General features: G+C 44.7%; 1 protein-coding gene across 3 annotated transcripts in view; it reads left to right on the top strand.

Moving 5' to 3' along the window:
• The window catches only part of SRD5A2 (steroid 5 alpha-reductase 2), a 45,293-nt gene extending 36,357 nt beyond the window's left edge, over positions 1-8,936 (top strand). Inside the window, exons 2-5 of one of the 3 annotated variants that reach the window (XM_053667059.1) lie at positions 1,113-1,228; positions 2,329-2,430; positions 4,995-5,145; positions 8,850-8,936. In XM_053667059.1, the coding sequence (XP_053523034.1) occupies positions 1,113-1,228; positions 2,329-2,430; positions 4,995-5,145; positions 8,850-8,916 (436 nt within the window). In that variant the 3' untranslated portion in view covers positions 8,917-8,936. Of the gene's footprint in view, positions 1-1,064; positions 1,229-2,328; positions 2,431-4,994; positions 5,146-8,849 lie in introns of all 3 variants that reach the window. The other 2 variants (XM_037146630.2, XM_037146629.2) reach the window with 2 other exon arrangements.
• Positions 8,937-18,088: the final 9,152 nt, after the last annotated feature.

Below are 18,088 nucleotides of genomic sequence, written 5' to 3'. Positions count from 1 at the left end.
GCAGGCCTGGTCCCCAGTAGGGGGCGTGTGAGAGACAACTACATATTGATGTTTCCCTTTCTCCCTTCCTCCCTCCCTTCCCCTCTCAAAAAATAAATAAATAAATAAACAAGGCTATATTAAGAATCATAGAATATTGTTCAATTCCTATGGAATTAAGAATGAGTAAAATAAATTATTTTTTAGGGATGCATACAAATGTGGTAAAATTACACAGAGGCAAAGAAGAAATGATTGTCATAGAAATCAGGATGATAGTTACTTCTGGGGTGATGGTGGTGCTGTGAACAGAGAGGGACCCATGGGAGGCTTCCTGGGTGATGACAGTGTCCTATTTCTTGAGTCAGTGACTATTTGGGTACTTATTCGATAGTTATTGACTAAACTATTCATATAGGCTTATGAACTTTCCTGTTACATTGCACCATAGAGAAGACAAATGATAAAGAGAGTGTAATTTGAAGTATGGAATTTAGCACATACCTTGGGCAATATTTTATTTCGAAGCTATGGATATCTTTAAGCCCTTCTTCCTAGATCCCTCTAGATTTATAATTCCTAGCATTTAGGGACGTTTCTGCTTTCTCAAGGGATTCTGCAGCCACTCTGTAGGGAAGGCTGAAACATCAGTAGTTAAATCACATAGGAGAGACACTATGGAAAGCCACGCAGTCCAGTGGCTGCTGCCACAGTGCTACTCCCCTGGCAGATGGGGAGCACTGGGCTTTACCTTTCTTCCCATATAATCTGGGCTTCACTGCTTTATAGAAAGCACAGCATCCAACCCTGGGCTCCTAGGATTGAATTTACTGACTATTGCATGGTCATGACATTGACCTTTCAAGACTATTCTAAGACTAAAATGAGATAATAACTGGTGACTACGATGGATTTTAACGAAACAAGACAAATACGAATGCTTGTTTTAGAGCGGGATAATGTTCATTTATTGCACAAATTTAGGGGAAAATCGTTTGATGTGAGTATCTGTTTGAAACCTTTGCCTCTTGTTGATGTATCTATTTGTAACAACAATCCTGACCTTTGTCCCCTGTACATCCCAGGACATTTGTTTACGCCTTCCTCAATAGAGGGAGGCCTTTTCCAATCAGGTTACTTTTCAAAGGCTCTGTCTTCTGCATGGGAAACGGACTCCTGCAAAGCTACTACCTGACTTACTGCGCTGACTATCCGGCTGAGTGGTACACAGACCTGCGGTTCATCCTGGGTAAGCGAAGCTGACCCCCCTGCCCCAGCACTGCTCCGCACAATCTGAATCACCATCACCTCGCCCTGCCCTACTGCAGTGACCTCTCAGTGATCCCATTCTCCCCTTCTCCCACCCCCATCCCGGTCTTTTCTCTGTATAGCAGCCTGAGAGAGCTTTGTAAAACGTCATGCCACTCCTCATCTCAGAACTCCCCGATGAGATTGCAGGATAAAATGCAAATTCCTTACCACTGCCTAGGACGCCCTCATGCCTGGCTTCCCGACCTTATTTCCTGTCTCATCCACCTCATTTACTGTGCTGTAGCCTCAGGGGCCTTCCTGCTGAGCTTTAAATGGCCAAGTTTGTCCTGCTCCAGAGCTTTTTCTGTGCAGACCACGCCCTCTGCCTAGACCGCTCCGACCCCGTATTGTTATGAAGCTTTCTCCCTCACTTTATTTAGGTCTTTTTCAATTCACACATCCTCTCATAGACTTCCTGACCACCTTTCTAAAACCGTAGATAAAGCTGATCATGGAATTTGTTTCGTTATCCGCAAGAGGAACTAAAATCCAGGAAGGTTCAACTTGTTTATGTATTATTTTGGCTCAGACCCCAAATCTTGGGATTTTCCTCAATTGTTCTCTTTACATCATGCATCGCATTCTATCGATCAGCGAAGTGCTGCTGCCCTGGCTCCAAAGCGTGTGCCAACGAGGCTCGTTTCTCCTGCACTAGGTTCATCCTGCTCCAAGTCACATGCTTTGCTTGAGCTGCTGTGGTGACCTTCACACGAACCTGGTCTTCCGTGACACCTCTCCATGCAGCAGCCATAGCGAACATTTGAGAACACGCACAACCGGAGGGCTTGTTGTGCAAATGCTGGTGCATGTGCACAGTGGCCTGTTCTGGAGCCACGGAAACTGAAAAACAAGCTCTGTGTGTGCTCACGTGGAGACAACTACAGCCCCCTCTTTAATCTGCCACATCTCAGTACCATTCTTAGAATTTGAAATTCAATGTTCTTCCCTTCATTTTAAGGAAAAAAACACTTAGCTTGTGAGAAAAACGTCAAAATCAGGATGCATTTTTTTTTCATTTCCCTCTCTCTTCTTGCTTAGGTGTCTTCCTGTTTATCTTGGGAATGGGAATCAACATTCATAGTGACTATATATTGTGCCAGCTCCGGAAGCCTGGAGAAATCATCTATAAGATTCCACAAGGTAATGCCTCCCCTGCCCTCCAGGGTCCCACCCTCCCTCCTGAGCCTGTCCCAGGGATTATGATGTAACTGTCGAAGAGTGTGCAGTGAGGGTGCAAATGACACAATGTATCCCAATTTGGTGACTCTCCAGGGACTTCTCCTCCACGTCCCTCCCAACCCACAGCACATTCATGTTTCAGATCTGAACCCCGAAGTTCAAGAGCAGTACAAGGGTTCTCAGAAGGGGCCAGATCACAATGCCCTGAAGATGGGGGTGGGGAGAGTGAGGCTTGTGTGGGGAAATAGACTGCTACCTCGTGGAAGTTGGTGAGAGTATCATGGGCTGTATTGGAGTTCTTAGGAGACATAGAGCCAATAAGACATATATAGAAATATAGATCTGTATTTTTTATCAGAAGGGACTGGCTTACTTGATTGTGGAGGCTGAGAAGCCATGTGATCTGCCATGTGTAAGCCCAGACCCAGGACAGCAGGTGGGGTAAGTCCCTGTCAGAGTGCAGGAGAAGAGCGGCCGATGTCCCAACTTGAAGACAGTCAGGCAGCGCGACTGAGTTTTTCCTTACTCCGCCGTTTTCTTCTCTGCAGGCTTCAGAGGACTGGCTGAGGCCCACCCACCTTGGGGGAAGGCAATTTGCTTTACTCAGTCTGCCAGTTCAAACATTAATCTTATCCAGAAATATCCTCATGACCATACCCAGAAATAATGTTGTACCCAGGTATCTGGGCACTCCATGGCCCATTTAAGTGACACAGGCATTAACCATCGTGTTTGAAAAGAGAGTTGGTATTTCCTAGGTTAGCAAATAGAGCTGGGTCATGCATGCCCAGCAAACTGGTCCTCTCCAACAAGTCTCACTAGATTTATCTAATCAGTAGTCAGGGGTAGTACTCGCTTATTTCCTACCACTTGTATTATGTTCTCAAAGGTACAAAGAGCCATATTTACTTAATCAAAAATTGGGATGGGCCGTCTCACAAGTGCATTTTCAGAAATAAATCCTAACTGCTCCCAAGAAATCGGGGTGTGAGCTAACAAATATAAGCAAGCGGGAGCCAATCAGTCCAAGCAATCCAATATCATTGGGTACATATTTGTGTAGATTGTGGGTCCCATTATTTTTTATATAAACAGAACCCATTACATTAGACATTTTCCTGGCCCTGGCTGGCGTGGCCCAGTTGGTTGGGCATCATTCTGCAAAGCAAAAAGTTGCCAGTTCAGTTCTCTGGCAGGTGCATGCTTGGGTTGTGGGTTTGGTTCCCTTTTGGGGCACATATGAGAGGCAAATCATCAATGTTTCTCCATCACATCAGTGTCTGTCTTCCTGTCTTTCCCCTGCCCTCCCCTTCTCTTTCTCTAAAAATTTTTTAAATAAATTATGAAATGCTGTTCATACAGATTAGTATTCATGGATTAGAAAATAACGAGAAAGCTACTATGAGTTCAATAGCACATTTAAATAAATGTAAGTATTGCTACCATCCCACCAGCACCTGCATCAAACAAAAATAATAGCATAGGTTGAGATGTATCGTTTGCTCTATTCATGGACAGTTTACAGACTCCTTTCAGTGGGTCGGCGGTTCCCCTCAGGGCCTGGGGAAGCACAGCCCGGAAACTGCTGCTGTGGTGTCTTCCGTAAGGGAGGGAACTTTCAGGGGTTTCACGTTTAAATCTTCACTCGGTCACTAGACCAAGAAGGGCAGAGAAAGCTTTTAAAGGTTAGGTTGCCAGAGTTAGTTTTCAGCTATTGACTTATATTAGAGAATGATTTAAAAAACAAAACATTCTTTATACAACCACGGAAAGAAAAATATTTGTTTTAGGTGACACTTTGCCAGTTTGGTGTGGGAAATTCCGAGTGCGGATACATTTACTTTGATTAGAAACACGGTGATTTCTAAGGGAGGTCTGTTATCAGAATACATGGCTAGATAGGAAGAAACCTTAAAAAAAACCGGTTGCGGCAGACCTTGAGGGGCTCCATGAGGCCCAAACCCTGCTGCTCCCACCCTCGTTTAAACTTGAGCAGAGTGTGCTGCTTTGGGGGGGCAAATGCCAAAGGAGAAATAAGTTACTTCTCACATCAATAGTACTGTTTTCACCTTGTTTGTTGTTTGACCCCCCCTGTGACTGTGAACGTGAACTATGCTGACCACCGGTGTGGGTGTCCAGGAAACAGTGAAACGGTGAGAGGTGGGCTGGAAACGTTACTTAATAGAATGAGACAAAACCTAGGCCTCCTGCCCCTCACCCTTGTCCTGTTGGGAGCCGGGGCTCCCGCAGTCGTCAGAGATCCGATGGAGCCCATCAGGTAGTTGGGGCCGTTCCTCGTGGTTCCGGGATATTCTGTGGACAACAGGCTGCAGTTGCTTTGTTGTCCTTTGTCCCCAAGTGGATTCCACCAAACTGTGATGACTGGGAAGAGAGTGTCCGGCCCCATATTTACCCTGTACATATGTATATATATTTACCCTTGTGTATTTTGGAACAAAGGTGAGGGGTTTTAATGTCCTGATGATCCAGTTCTGATGGTTGACTTTGGATTCTTGTGCGCACAGGTGGCCTGTTCACATACGTTTCGGGAGCCAATTTCCTCGGTGAGATCATCGAATGGATCGGCTTTGCCCTGGCCACCTGGTCCCTCCCAGCACTTGCGTTTGCATTTTTCTCACTTTGCTTCCTTGGGCTGCGAGCTTTTCACCACCACAGGTAAACTTTCAATCCAGGTGGCGGTGTCCACATAGCTTTCCTCTCCAAACAGGCTTTCAGCCCACCGAGTCAGACGTTCTACTGTAATCTGTACTGGTGAAGTCTGACTTCTTGGGCTTACCCTGAAGTTGGAATTCAGGTGGGATGGCAATAACAAGTGTTTTTCTAAGAGCAACACTGAAGCCAGGTAGACAAAGGCCCTCCAGGTGACTCGGGAAGCCACTGGGCCACCTTGTTGAAGAAGACTTCCCAGAGAAAAGTGCCTTGTGTCCACGTAAGTCAGTTGCCTCTCTGCCTACCCTTCCAGCAGGCTTAGCTGGTGATGGCTAGAGGTTGGTAAGAGTCAGCAGGAATAAGAAGCAGCTTCTATTTCTGTGCTTTAATTCAGTTCACTTCTGTTGCATTTCTTAACATGTATTCTATGGATGGGACCATGCTCAGCTCTTTCTAAAGCCTCACAGATAATTCTGAGCTATAGCCAGGATAGACAGCCCCCACAGAAAAGCACTAGCCCTGGGCCCAGTGTGGCTGCTATTTTTAATTCTAGGTTTGGTGCTAACAGTTCAGGTCATCACAGATTCCTGGAAATTGCAGGATCATTTCCTTGGGATCCATGTACTACCAGGGCTTATTTTGGTACTCTTCTCCTGCCCCTATCCCCACCCTCCGTAAATCATAGCCAAGGTCATTGCTGCCTTCCTGGAAGGTACAGTAAGCAATTACTTGTGTGACACAATTTCAGGACTGTCTGATCACCTGGGAGATGCCGGGAGATTTGCTGGGGTTTAGAACCTTCCTCTGTAGGTCTAGGCTGAGGCTTACCTAGCTCCCACCTGCTTCCCAGCCCCTGCACCTGGGACGAGGGGGACCAGAGGGTTATGAAAAGTATCACTGGCAGGGAAACAGTAAGATACTAAGTTGTTATCAGGTTTTAAGTGCGAATTTCAGGTCCTTTCTCTAAAATGGCTTTTGTAGTTGGAGGAAAGAGACTACCTGTGATTATTGGGGAAGGGGAAGGGAGGAAGAGGGAGAGTGGGAAGGAGGGAGAGAGAGAATTCGGGGGGAAGGGAAACAGGCTTGAAACCAGGACCCAGGGGAACCCCTTAAGCTCCTGCACAGGCGTTTGAGTCCAGCTACTGCTTAATTGCATAGTCTTGAAGGTTACGCTGAGAATGGGTTCTTTTCCCCAGCATGGAATTTATGCAGAGCCCTGCCATAAATGAGTGGAACAGCAGCTCTCCTCATGACCTATTCTTGCCACCTCCTGGACTTGTGGTGGGGGGTGAGTGGAAGGCAGCAGAGGGTCCCCAGCCCGTAAGAGAGTCAGGGTAGCAGTTCCCCTACCTCAGACTGTGTCTGTTGTCCCCCTGTGCCCCCCCCCCCCCCCGCCGTCTGAGATCTGAGGTTGAGAGGGAGTGGGAGGAAGGGCATTGACAAACTGTTTGAGGGGCCCTGGGAAACACGGACTTAGTCGGACTTGGTCACAGGAGAGACAGCAGTTGCACCCGAGGGTTCCAGCTTGTGCAACAACGGAATCCAGACTGAGTCCCTATCCTTTTATGTCAGCAACTCCAGAGGGAGAGCAAGAGGGTGTCTTTTTTATGGGCCTAACTGGGCTCTGCGGGAGGCAGCCCACCACATCTCTCTTACTGCAGCACCCGAGTCCAGCCATGCCTTGTAACGCGGGATTACTAGCAGTCCCCCACTTCAGACTAAGGAGCTCTAACAAACAGACCGCTTCGATTATAACTTGAGAGCTACCAGTTTCTAGAGGAGAGCCAGGCCACCTGAGCAGAAGGCCTCTTTACGAGATGTGTTAGTCTCCCAGGGTAGCTGAAACAGATGCCCCAGACTGAGTTGTTTTATTCTCTCTTAGTTACCACCGATGAATGTGTTCTGTTCAGTGGGTTGTTTTTTCACATTGTTGAGGGCTTCCTCTGCTGTGCAAAACCTTTTCAGTTTGATGTAGTCCCATTTGCTTATTTTTTCTTCTTTTTAAAAAAAAATTTTATTTATTTATCTTTAGAGAGAAAGGGAAGGAGAGAGAAATATCAACGTATGGTTGCTTCTCATGTGTCCCCTGCTGAGAACTGGCCTGCAACCCAGGCATGTGCCCTGACTGGGAATCGAACCGCGATCATGTGGTTCGCAGGCCCGTGCTCAATCCACTGAACTACACCAGCCAGGGCTTATTTTTTCTTCTGTTTCTCTTGCCTAAGGAGATATATCAAGAAAAAAAATGTTACTAAGAGAAATGCCTGAGATTTTATTGCCTATGTTTTCTTCTAGGATTTTTATGATTTTGAGTCTTATGTTTAAGTCTTTAGTCCATTTTGAGTTTATTCTTGTATGTGGTGTGAGAAGGTGGTCTAGTTTCATTTTTTGCATGTATCTGTCCAATTTTGCCAACACTATTTATTGAACACGCTGTCTTTACCCTACTGTATGTTCTTGCTTCCTTGGTCAAACATTCATTGACCATATAGACATGGGTTTATTTCTGGGTTCTCTATTCTGACCCATTGACCTATATGTCTGTTTTTATGCCAGTACCATGCTGTTTTGATTACTATGGCCCTGTAGTATAGTTTGATATCAGGTAACATGATTCCTCCAACCTTGGTGGTTGAAGACCTATACTCAGAAAATTATGAGACACTGAGGAAAGAAATTGAAGATGCAAATAAATGAAAGCATATACTATTCTTGTGGATAGAAGGAATTAACATTGTTAAAATATCCATACTACCCAAAGCAATTTATAGATTCAACACAATTCCTATCAAAATACCAATGACATTTTTCACAGCACTAGAACAAATAATCCAAAAATTTATACAGAACCACAAAACACCCTGAATATCCACAGCAATCGCAAGAAAGAAGAACAAAGTTCAAGAGGAATCGTGCTATCCGATCTCCATGCATGTCCCCTCTGAAGGTTTGGGGAAGAATCTTCCCTTGCCTCTCCCTAGCTTTCAGTCTTGGTCTCCCATGGCTCATAGCTGCGTCACTCTACTCTTCACCTCTGTGTTCACATGGCCTGTTCTCCTCTGTCTCCCTGTCTCTTCTCCCCTTCTCCTGGAGACACTAGTCATTTGGATTAAGGACACACCCTGCTCCATGATGACTGCATTTTAACTTAATAAGTTATGCCCGCAGTGGCCCTATTTCCAAAATAAGGTCACAGTCTCACGTACTGGGGGTTAGGACTTCAGCATATATTTTGTGGGAGATGATTCAACCCATAACCCAGGGTAATGTTTTCTTGGCATCCCAGGCCTGATGAAGGGATATTTCCCTGGGAATGTTTTTCTAGGGTTAACCTTGTCCATAGCCTTCAGCGTCTCTGTTTTCCTACATTTCTCAGCTGAATTTGAGGAGTACTTCTTTCTGGCTATTACACTCTCTTTTATTGTGGTAAAACATACTTGACAAAAATTGACCATTTTCAATATACAATTCAGTGGTTGCACATTCATAATTTTGCACAGCCATCCTGCTGTCCTTTCATGTATATTTCCCATTGCACAAAGCTCTAAACATTTATAAGAGTAAGATGCAGGAGAGAAAGAAGATGGACAAATGGCCATCAGGAAGAGTCAGACCCTGAATAAGTGTAGGTTGACTTACAAGAAGGATTTCAGACCTAGCAAACCTCACACATTGTTTATATTTATAATTATTTGTTTCTTATCTTTTAGGTTCTACCACAAGATCTTTAAGGACTACCCCAAATTTCGGAAAGCCCTCATTCCATTTATCTTTTGAAGGAACCAAATAAAAAAAAGAAACAAGGCTCCCACCATGCTATTGAAAATCACCAAGCTGCTTAACCTGTAACCTTTAAAGTCCACACATATATGATATACTCGTTCATATATATATGGTATGTGTAGGAGTAGGCCTCCCATGGCCCTCCAGCTGGCCTGGAGAGTCACCCATGTGGTGCCCACTTCCTGTGTACTCTCCCCCACTCAGAGGTCTCCATCCTGTTCTCCTGTGGAAGCTCCAACAAGGCCCTTAGCTATTCCTGTTAGAAAGCGTGCGGCTTCCCTACCTACTATCTTTGTGTGATCCAAGTGCATGAGGCTTTCTACCTGCTCTGTCTCAATGCGCTGGGGCTCTGTAGTAAAGAAAGTTTTGGGTTGAGGGACATGTTTATAGAGTTCATTAAAGACACATATTCTACACCCATACAAATTAGCGCAGATTTAAACTCTGCATGGCCCCAAAGCAAATGTTCTGCCCAATGAAAATTCAGTCTCCTCTTTCTTTTCCTTAGTTCATCATGAAAGAGGTGAACTGACTAGCAGACTTTTGACAGAGGAGCCCTCTCTTCATATTGCTGAAGATGCAACCACCCATTGACCCCATTTCAAATGCATGCCTTGGCCTAGTGCCTCTGCCTTCCTGGCGATTTCAGAACCCCTGTTATAGATACCAGAGCCAAACCTGAGAACCGGTGTGGGCTTTACTGAAGGTTTTAATGATCGCAAAGAAGATGTGACAGTGGATGGCTACTGAGGGAGTAAAGAAGTGTCTTAGAGGAGATACTGCAAACTCCCCTATCCCTGGAAACCAGTGGAAATAGCCGCATAATGAGTGAGTATCAGATAAGGAGCTGACTGAATAAGATCCGATGTTGCTCACCTCTGTGACACCTACAGTGACAGTGAGGCGGAAGGACCCAGTGACTTTCCTCCTGGATTTCTTCACCACAGTCCCCAGGACCTCATCAGGAAGGTGCATCTTGAACACCAGGCCTCTAAGGACCCAGGAACAGAAGCTGGAGCTGCAACTCAAAGGAGGAATCTGACAGAAAACTGGCTTCTGGGGGCTCAGACAAGCGATTTGCACATAGTTTGATTTTCTTTATTATTTCATTACATTCAGTGTTTCCAAAACTTAAAAATGTGGTAGTTTCTATATTTTACTTTCCTTAAAAATTTCTGGAGGATCTGCCCACAGAACCTGCTAAGAACTGGGACTGATCAGCTACTTCGCACTGGAATTTGCAACCTCTGTGGAGGGGGTCACCCCAGCGTGAATGCTGAGACATTGGGCTCTGGGAGGAAGGGGCTGGAAACTTGTAATCAGAATGTATGAAGGTACATTTCTCCTCTGACAGGTCTATAGTGAGCATTGGTAATACTGAGCAAGCTTTTTTGAGAAATGAGCACCAGTGTTGCCAGACACAGTGCTAAATACAGAAATCGCCTATGTAAGACACATAGGACTCTTGAAGGAACTGAGGATGATGTTAGATTTCTAAAAAATACAAATCATCACCATGTAAATAGTGTTTTTGCTACTCATTAAATGCCTCCTGAATCATGGACGTTAAGTAACTTCGTTTGAATTAAAATACTCCTGGACTTGAACTTCCGCCAAGATGGAGGCATAGGTGGATATGCTGTGCCTTCTCACACAACCAAGTTTAGAGACAACTAAATATTAGCAACAGAAAACACAGTCAGAACACAGAAAATTGAACTTTTCGGAAGTCTGTTAACAACAAATTCTTCAGCCTGACTGGTAAGGGGCGAAAGCAGCAGCTGGCAGAGCGGGGTTGCACAGGAAAACTCAGTCAGATGGACTCAGGCGCGCGGAATTCAGGCGCAGGGTTGGACCTAGTGAGCGACTGAGTGAGCGACCAAGCGAGCGACCTTGGGGAAACAGCGAGGGAGCAGGGCTGCGGGTTGACTGTGGTCGTGCATTTGTGCGTGGATAGACAAGTGAGGGAGTGGGCGATTGGACCCGGACCCAGCGGGTCCCTGTGGCAAGCGGCAGGGAGGGCGCTGCCATTTCCCTGCTCTGACCCCACCTTCACATACAGCGTCATAACCCAGCGACTCTGAGTGGCCCGGCCCAGGTGAACCACCTAAGCCTCTGCTCCTCACCCAGCTGCAAGAAACAGCAGAGGGGGTCACCATTTCCCCGCTCTGACCACGCTCCCACATACAGCGTCACAACCCAGCAACTTGGGAGTCCAAGGCTCCGCTCCTCCTCGTACTTAACGGCGCAAACAGACCAAAAATGGCTCAAGAAGATCTCAAAGCCCCAGAGCCTATAAATCTAAACGATGAAGAAATAGCAAAACTCTCAGATGCACAGTTTAAAACACTGGTGATCAGGATCCTCACAGAACTGGTTGATTATAGCCACAAATTAGACAAATATATGAAGGCAAAACTAATTGAAATGAATGGAATTGCACAGGAAACCAATAGCGATGAAAAGGAAACTGGGACTCAAATCAATGCAGTGGACCAGAAGAAAGCAAATAATGGCCAAACAGAAAAGAGTGAAGAAGCAAGAATTCAAAGAAATGAGGAGAGTCTTAGGAACCTCCAGGACATCTTTAAACGCTCCAACATCCGAATTATAGGGGTACCAGAAGGGCGAAAGGAACAGCTACCAGTGGAAAACTTATTTGAACAAATAATAAAAGAGAATTTCCCCAATCTGGCAAAGGAAATAGACTTCCAGGAAATCCAGGAAGCTCAGAGAGTCCCAAAGAAGTTGGATCCAAGAAGGAACACACCAAAGCACATCATCATTACATTAGCCAAGATTAAAATGAAGCAGAGAATCCTAGAAGCAGTAAGAGATAAGGGGACAGTCACCTACAAAGGAGTTCCCATCAGACTGTCAGCTGATTTCTCAAAAGAGACCTTGCAGGCAAGAAGGGGCTGGAAAGAGGTATTCCAAGTCATGAAATCTAAAGACCTACAACCAAGATTGCTCTATCCAGCAAAACTTTCATTTAGAATGGAAGGACAGATAAAGTGCTTCTCAGATAAGATCAAATTCAAGAAATTCATCATCACCAAGCCCTTATTATATGAAATGTTAAAGGGACTTATCTAAGAAAAAGAAGTTAAAAAAACATGAACAGTGAAAGGACAACAAACTCACAGTTATTAAGAACCACACCTAAAACAAAAGCAAACTAAAAGGTCAGCTAGATCAGGAGCAGAAACATAGAAATGAAGATCTCAAGGAGGGTTAGGTTAGCAAGAGGGGAGTGGGAGGAGGAGAAGGGGGGAGAAGGTACAGAAAATAAGTAGCATAGACAGTCGATAGAAAATAGATGGGTGGCAAGAATAGTATGGGAAATATAGAATCTAAAGAACTTGAGACACATGGTCATAAACTAAAGGGGGGTAATGGGGACGGGGAGGTAGGGTGGAGGGGAATGAAGGGGGGAATAGAACAACTGTAATGGCATAATCAATAAAAATAAATTAAAAAAATAAATAAAATACTCCTGGACTCATGAAGATTATTTATAAGGTATTGAGCTGTGTTTATTTTCTCTTTTTTCAAGTTTTTTAGTGTGGCTTCTTCTCTTTTCATTTTGCTAACTTGAAATGAAGGGCTTTGATCTGAAACTAAAAAAGTAGAATGACTTACAGTTTCTCCACCACAGTTCAGAACTCCAAGCAGGTGCAATAGAGGTGCAGGGAAATGCACTCAGGTTACATGCCACCCTCTGTGTTCAGGAACACACAGGGACAGGGGAGACACACTGCTGGAAATGAGGCCTAAAGTGTAGCTGGAGCTCTGTGACATAAGACTTCCAGTTCCTTCCATGATGCTATCTTATTTTTTAAATTATATTTTATTGATTATGCTATTACAGTTGTCCTGATTTTTCTCCCTTAGCCCCCTCCACCCAGGAACCCCCCTCCCCTCTGGCAGTCCCCCACCCTAGTTTATGTCTGCTGGTCATGCATGTAAGTTCTTTGGCTACTCCATTCCCTATACTGTACTTTACATCCCCATGGCTATTCTGTAACTACCTATTTGTACTTCTTAATCCCCTCACCTCTTCACCCATCCTCCCCCACCCACCCTCCCATCTCTTTGTCTTTAACCTTTGGCATTTTAATTATGATATGTCCTGGCATGGGCCTCTTTGCATCCACCTTGTTTGGGACTCTGCTTTCTGGACTTGCATGTCTATTTCCTTTAACAAATTAGGAAAGATTTCTTTATTATTCCTCCAAACAGATTTCCAAATTCTTTCTTGTTCTCTTCTGCTTCTGGAAACCCTATGAAGCAAATGTTGGATTGCTTAAAGTTGTCTCACAGGCTGCTCACACTCTCTTCATTTTTTTTTAATTCTCTTTTTTTCTTCTTGTTCTGATTGGTTGTTCTTCCTTATGTTCCAAATCATTGATTTAATTCTTGGCTTCATCCACTCTACTGTTGTCTCCCTGTAAATTGTTCTTGATTTCAATGATTGTATCCTTCATATCTGATTGGGCCTTTTTTATGCTCTTAAGGTCCTCACTAAGTTCCTTGAGCATCCTTATAAACAGTGTTTTGAACTCTGCATCTGATAGATTGCTTATGTCCATTTCGTTTAGTTCTTTTTCTGGAGTTTTGATCCATTCTTGCATTTGGGCCATGTTTCTTTTCCTCCTCATTTCGGCAGTCGTCCTTTGTTTGTTTCTATGTATTAGGTAGAGCTGCTTTGATTCCTGTCTTAGTAGTGTGGCCTCATGTAGTAGGTGTCCTGCAGGGCCCAGAGGCACAGCCTCCCCCATCACCTAAGCTGGGTACTCTTGGTGTGCCCTTTGTGTGGGCTGAGTATACCCTTCTCTTGTAGTTGAGCCTTTGCTGGCAGATCAATGGGAGGCATTCATCCAGGTCAGTCAGCTGCAAGGATTGTCTTTGACCACTTACCACCAACCTCCACCCCACTGCGGAAGATCAGCTGTGCACGGGCAGGGTGGAGGTGCTTCTGTGTGGTCTGTAGCTGTTCACTGGGTGTGCTGGCCCCTGGGGTGTCCCAGATGGTGCAGGTCAAGATCAGCCCCCACCTGTGTTTTCCCAGGGCCACCCTGCCTGAGTTATAAAACAATCTGAGATGGCTGCTATTTGGGCTGGGCTTGGGGATTTCCAGGCAAAACCAAGCTGTGAATCTAGGCTGCTAATTCTGGGCCTGGGTCTCATTGAGGCCAGCTGCTGCTACTTTGAGAGAATTTAGGAAGTTGTGAAGCGTAAGCCAAGATCATTTGTATGGAAAAACAGCTTTGGTGGGCCTGTAAGTTGGGTGAGGTAGAGTCTCTGGGGATCTCTAAGGTGGGTCAGTGTTAGCCAGGCTGATGGAATCTTAGAGACAGCACCAGTCTGCTGGATCTGTGGGAGCAGAGGCCTTTACTAAGATAAAGAAGTGCCTTGATGCCAGGCACTTCAGTCTCTCCCTGTATGTCTCTCACTGGTACCTTTCAAGCTGCCACCCTGTTGCTGGAGCTTAGAGCGAGTGAGTCTGAGTAGGTGAGTCTGTGTGTGGGTTCCTCAAGAGGAACTGCTTGGGGCTTCCAGCGATTCAATCCCTGCTGGTTTTAGCAGCCAGAAGTTGTGGAGACCCATCTTCCTGGTGCCAGAGCCCTGGGATTGGGGGCCTGGTGTGGCTCTGGGACTCCTCACTCCTGAGACATCCCTCCTGAGTTTTTATCCACCACATGTGGTTGTGCGACCAGCCCACTCCACATCTGTGCCCCTCCTATCAGTCTGGACGGATGTGGTTTCTTTAATTCCATAGTTGTCAGATTTCCATTCAACTTGATTTCTGTCAGTTCTGAGTGATGGCTGTTCTATATTTTAGTTGTCATTTAGTTGTTATTGTGCAAAGAAGTGAGCCATGTCTGCCTACATCACCATCTTGACCGAAAGTCTATCTCTCCATGACACTATCTTATAACCATAGAAAAATCCATGCCCGTTCTTGCAATGTATTAGCTGCTCAATAAATGGCAGTATTATTTGCCCAGTTCTTGTAATCTCAAGACCAAAATGCTATTTAGCAATTGCATTTTTTGGCCACTAAAAGGTGCTCTCTAGAATTTTATTTTGGCCAATCCTGATTTGATAAGGTAACTTACATATTTAGAAATGTTTTTAAAACCTATTGTCATTTTGAGTTAATATTATCACAAGCCTTTAAATATAATGTAGAGTGGCCCTGGCTGGTGTAGCTCAGTGGATTGAGTGCTGGCCTGTGAACCAAAGGGTCGCTGATTCAATTCTCATTCAGGGCACATGCCTGGGTTGCAGGCCAGGTTCCCAGTTGGGAGTGCATGAAAGGCAACCACACATTGATGTTTCTTTCCCTCTCTTTCTCCCTCCCTTCCTCTTTCTCTAAAACTAAATAAATAAAATCTTTAAAAAAACTAAAAAAACAAACAAACAATAAATTTAACAATAGTGTAGAATGAACTCTGTGATCTTAAGCCTTCCCTCAATAACTGAGGCAAGTTATCAATTGTTTTCAATCCCCTTTTTCTTTGCTTAGGGTTAGAATATGTACACAGACTGAGTACAAAGTCTGAATGTGTGCTCATCTCTAAACATATGTCCAATTTCTCCTAAAAGTGGAATGCAACAACAACGTGGTTAATTTATGTTTCTGTGGAGTGGTTCTTGGTTAAAATAATACGTGTGTCTCATTAAGTAACAAGAGACTTTGTCTTGCTCTTGCTGCGACTTTCATGGAGGGAATGTTTTCCCACTGACTTTGTCAGAGATGTTGTGGGGTTTCATTTGTTTTCCAGAATTTGAAGGTCTGAAGCACCCTTTGGACATCAGCTAGTTCCCACCCCTTTGTATTATTATAGAGGGAGATGCTGAGAGCCACGGTGTTAAAATGCCACCCCTCCCACTGGGTCCCGTAGCTGGTCAGAGCGGCTGTCTAATCATGTCCCTGTTAGGATCAGAAGCCTTTTCTTCTTCTCCTTCTCCTTCTCCTTTGGTAACAGCAGGCTTTTGGAAGAGAGACCCAGCAGAGCTTACACAGATGGATGTGAATTCAAGGCCTGAGCACATGTATTCACTGAACAATCATTTACTAAATGCTTGCAATAAGGGGTGGGAGGATATTGTCGAATTAGACATAATCCTTGCCCTTCATGGGCTGTCATTTAGGCTCTGAAGACTCATGCGGGGAGGGACAGCCAGAGTGGAAGTGCCGTGCCATGGTTCAGGTGTGCACAGACAGTCCTGCCTCCTTGAGAGACCTGCTGGAGGAAATGAAGGGGTGGTCGAGATCTCAGTGGGTCCAGATGACATTTGTGTTCAGTGTGGCAAAGTTTTACGCCATCTCTCTCTCATCCCCAATGTAACAAGCAGCATGAGCTCCACTGTATTCTGAAGGAGAAAAGACAGCTAATGAGCGAGTTGCAATGGAACAGAGATTGAGGTAATCTGAACCTAGGATTTCACTGCCCTGTAGCTGTGCAATAGCCATCCCAACTTTGTGTGGTAGCCTTAAGGTTATCTCACCAAGAAGCAAGAGGGAAAGCTCTTGGCACATGCAGGAATGGACTCGGGGAGGGATGGGATTAAGCAAAAGGAAAAAAACTCGTAGACACAAACAGTGTGGCGATTACCAGAGGAAAAGGGGGTGGGGGAGGTAGACGAGGGTAAAGCAGGGTGCGGTGGGGGGTGCTAATGGAAGCAGACTTGACTTGGGTAGTGAACACACAATGTGTATTATAGAGCTTTTCACTTGAAACGTATATAATTTTATTAGCTAGTGTCACCCCAATAAATCAAATAAAAAAAGAGTCACTTCCTTGCCTGGACTTTTAATTCTTTACAGGCTGTGAGCTGAGATCCGGGCATGGCAAGTAAGCAGGGTAAAACTAAATGTAAAGCAAAACCTTCTAGAGGAAGCTGTTGATTGTTTTATAGGCTCCGTACAACCCCACGATAAAGGGAGAGGCAGAGCACCAGATGGTAATATGGGTGCTTGGACGATGTAATAGCCATGGAGTGCATTTAATACATAAGAAAGAGATTTTCTTCTCTCCGTAAGTTCACTGAACTGTGACTTAATTTCTCCTCACTTATTATAGCTTGGGATTTGGATAAATAAAATACCTTGTTGGGGAAGGTTTAAATATGTACTAAGCTGTGTTAATTTCTTTTGTCCCAATCTTCCTGAGTTCAAGGTTTGGCTTTGCTTAGTGTAGTCAGAGTCTCGGCGAAGGATACCTCTCCCGCCTGGCTGGCTTGCTGGGAGGAGGAGAACAGGGGGAGAAAGTGGAGGAAGAGGCGACTCACGTGGGAGGAGGGGGGTGGCTGGGGAGGTGCGGCGGAGGGCCTTGGGAGAGAGGGCTCCTCCCCGACAAGGTGGGCTTTCTCCCTCTGCCACGTGGGCAGGCCGGGTACCTCGGACGCCTTCCTTAGCGTCCAAAGGAAAGAAGTCCCTCAGAGAGAGAGAAAGAGAGAGAAAGCTCTTCTTTGAGCAACTTTTCCATCAGGGAAGGAACTGAGTTTCTTCAAACACAAGCCAGATGGCCGTGCCTCGGAATAAATAATTTAATTTTGTGTATGTCCTCTCACCTCATAAAGATGGTTTTAAGTCTCTGCAGCAGTAACACATGTGAGAAAAAGTTCAAGGAATTGTTCTGAGAAGTGGGTGCCGTGTCTGGGTTTGGGGAGGCCAGTGCGGAGATGAGAGCGTCCAGAGGGTAAGCATCCATCAGGGTTTCACGGTCTTCATTCTCCTTTACTCAGAGGCTCCAGACAAAAGGGTCCTTCCTTACGGGGATGCATTTTCTTTTAGCATTGACCAGAAAGCAACACTACAAGATCAATTAAGTTTCATTAATTAATTCATTAGTGTATTAACACATTAATTCACTTAGTTCATTAAAGTAAGATTCTTATGCGATATATAGGTTGCAGACTTTAATGTGAAAATATGTTAAGATGCATATTGTATAAATTTTAGAGCCACAACTTAAAAAAGATATAAATAATAAACTAATAGTTGAAGAAGAGTGATAAAAAACGACTTAACCTGCAAATAATGCAGGGAAAACAGCAGAAATGAACATGAAAAGGATGGGAAAAAAAGAAAATAGTGATATGGTAAATGTAAATCCAATTATATCAGTAATTACTTAAAATGTAAATGGCATAA

The sequence above is a fragment of the Artibeus jamaicensis genome, unplaced genomic scaffold (assembly GCF_021234435.1).
Source record: "Artibeus jamaicensis isolate MK-2021 breed Jamaican fruit bat unplaced genomic scaffold, CSHL_Jam_final contig_465, whole genome shotgun sequence".
In the NCBI taxonomy this organism is placed as follows: domain Eukaryota; kingdom Metazoa; phylum Chordata; class Mammalia; order Chiroptera; family Phyllostomidae; genus Artibeus; species Artibeus jamaicensis.
Note: the sequence above shows the minus strand (reverse complement) of the source record. Positions and strands in the feature narration are given on the sequence as shown.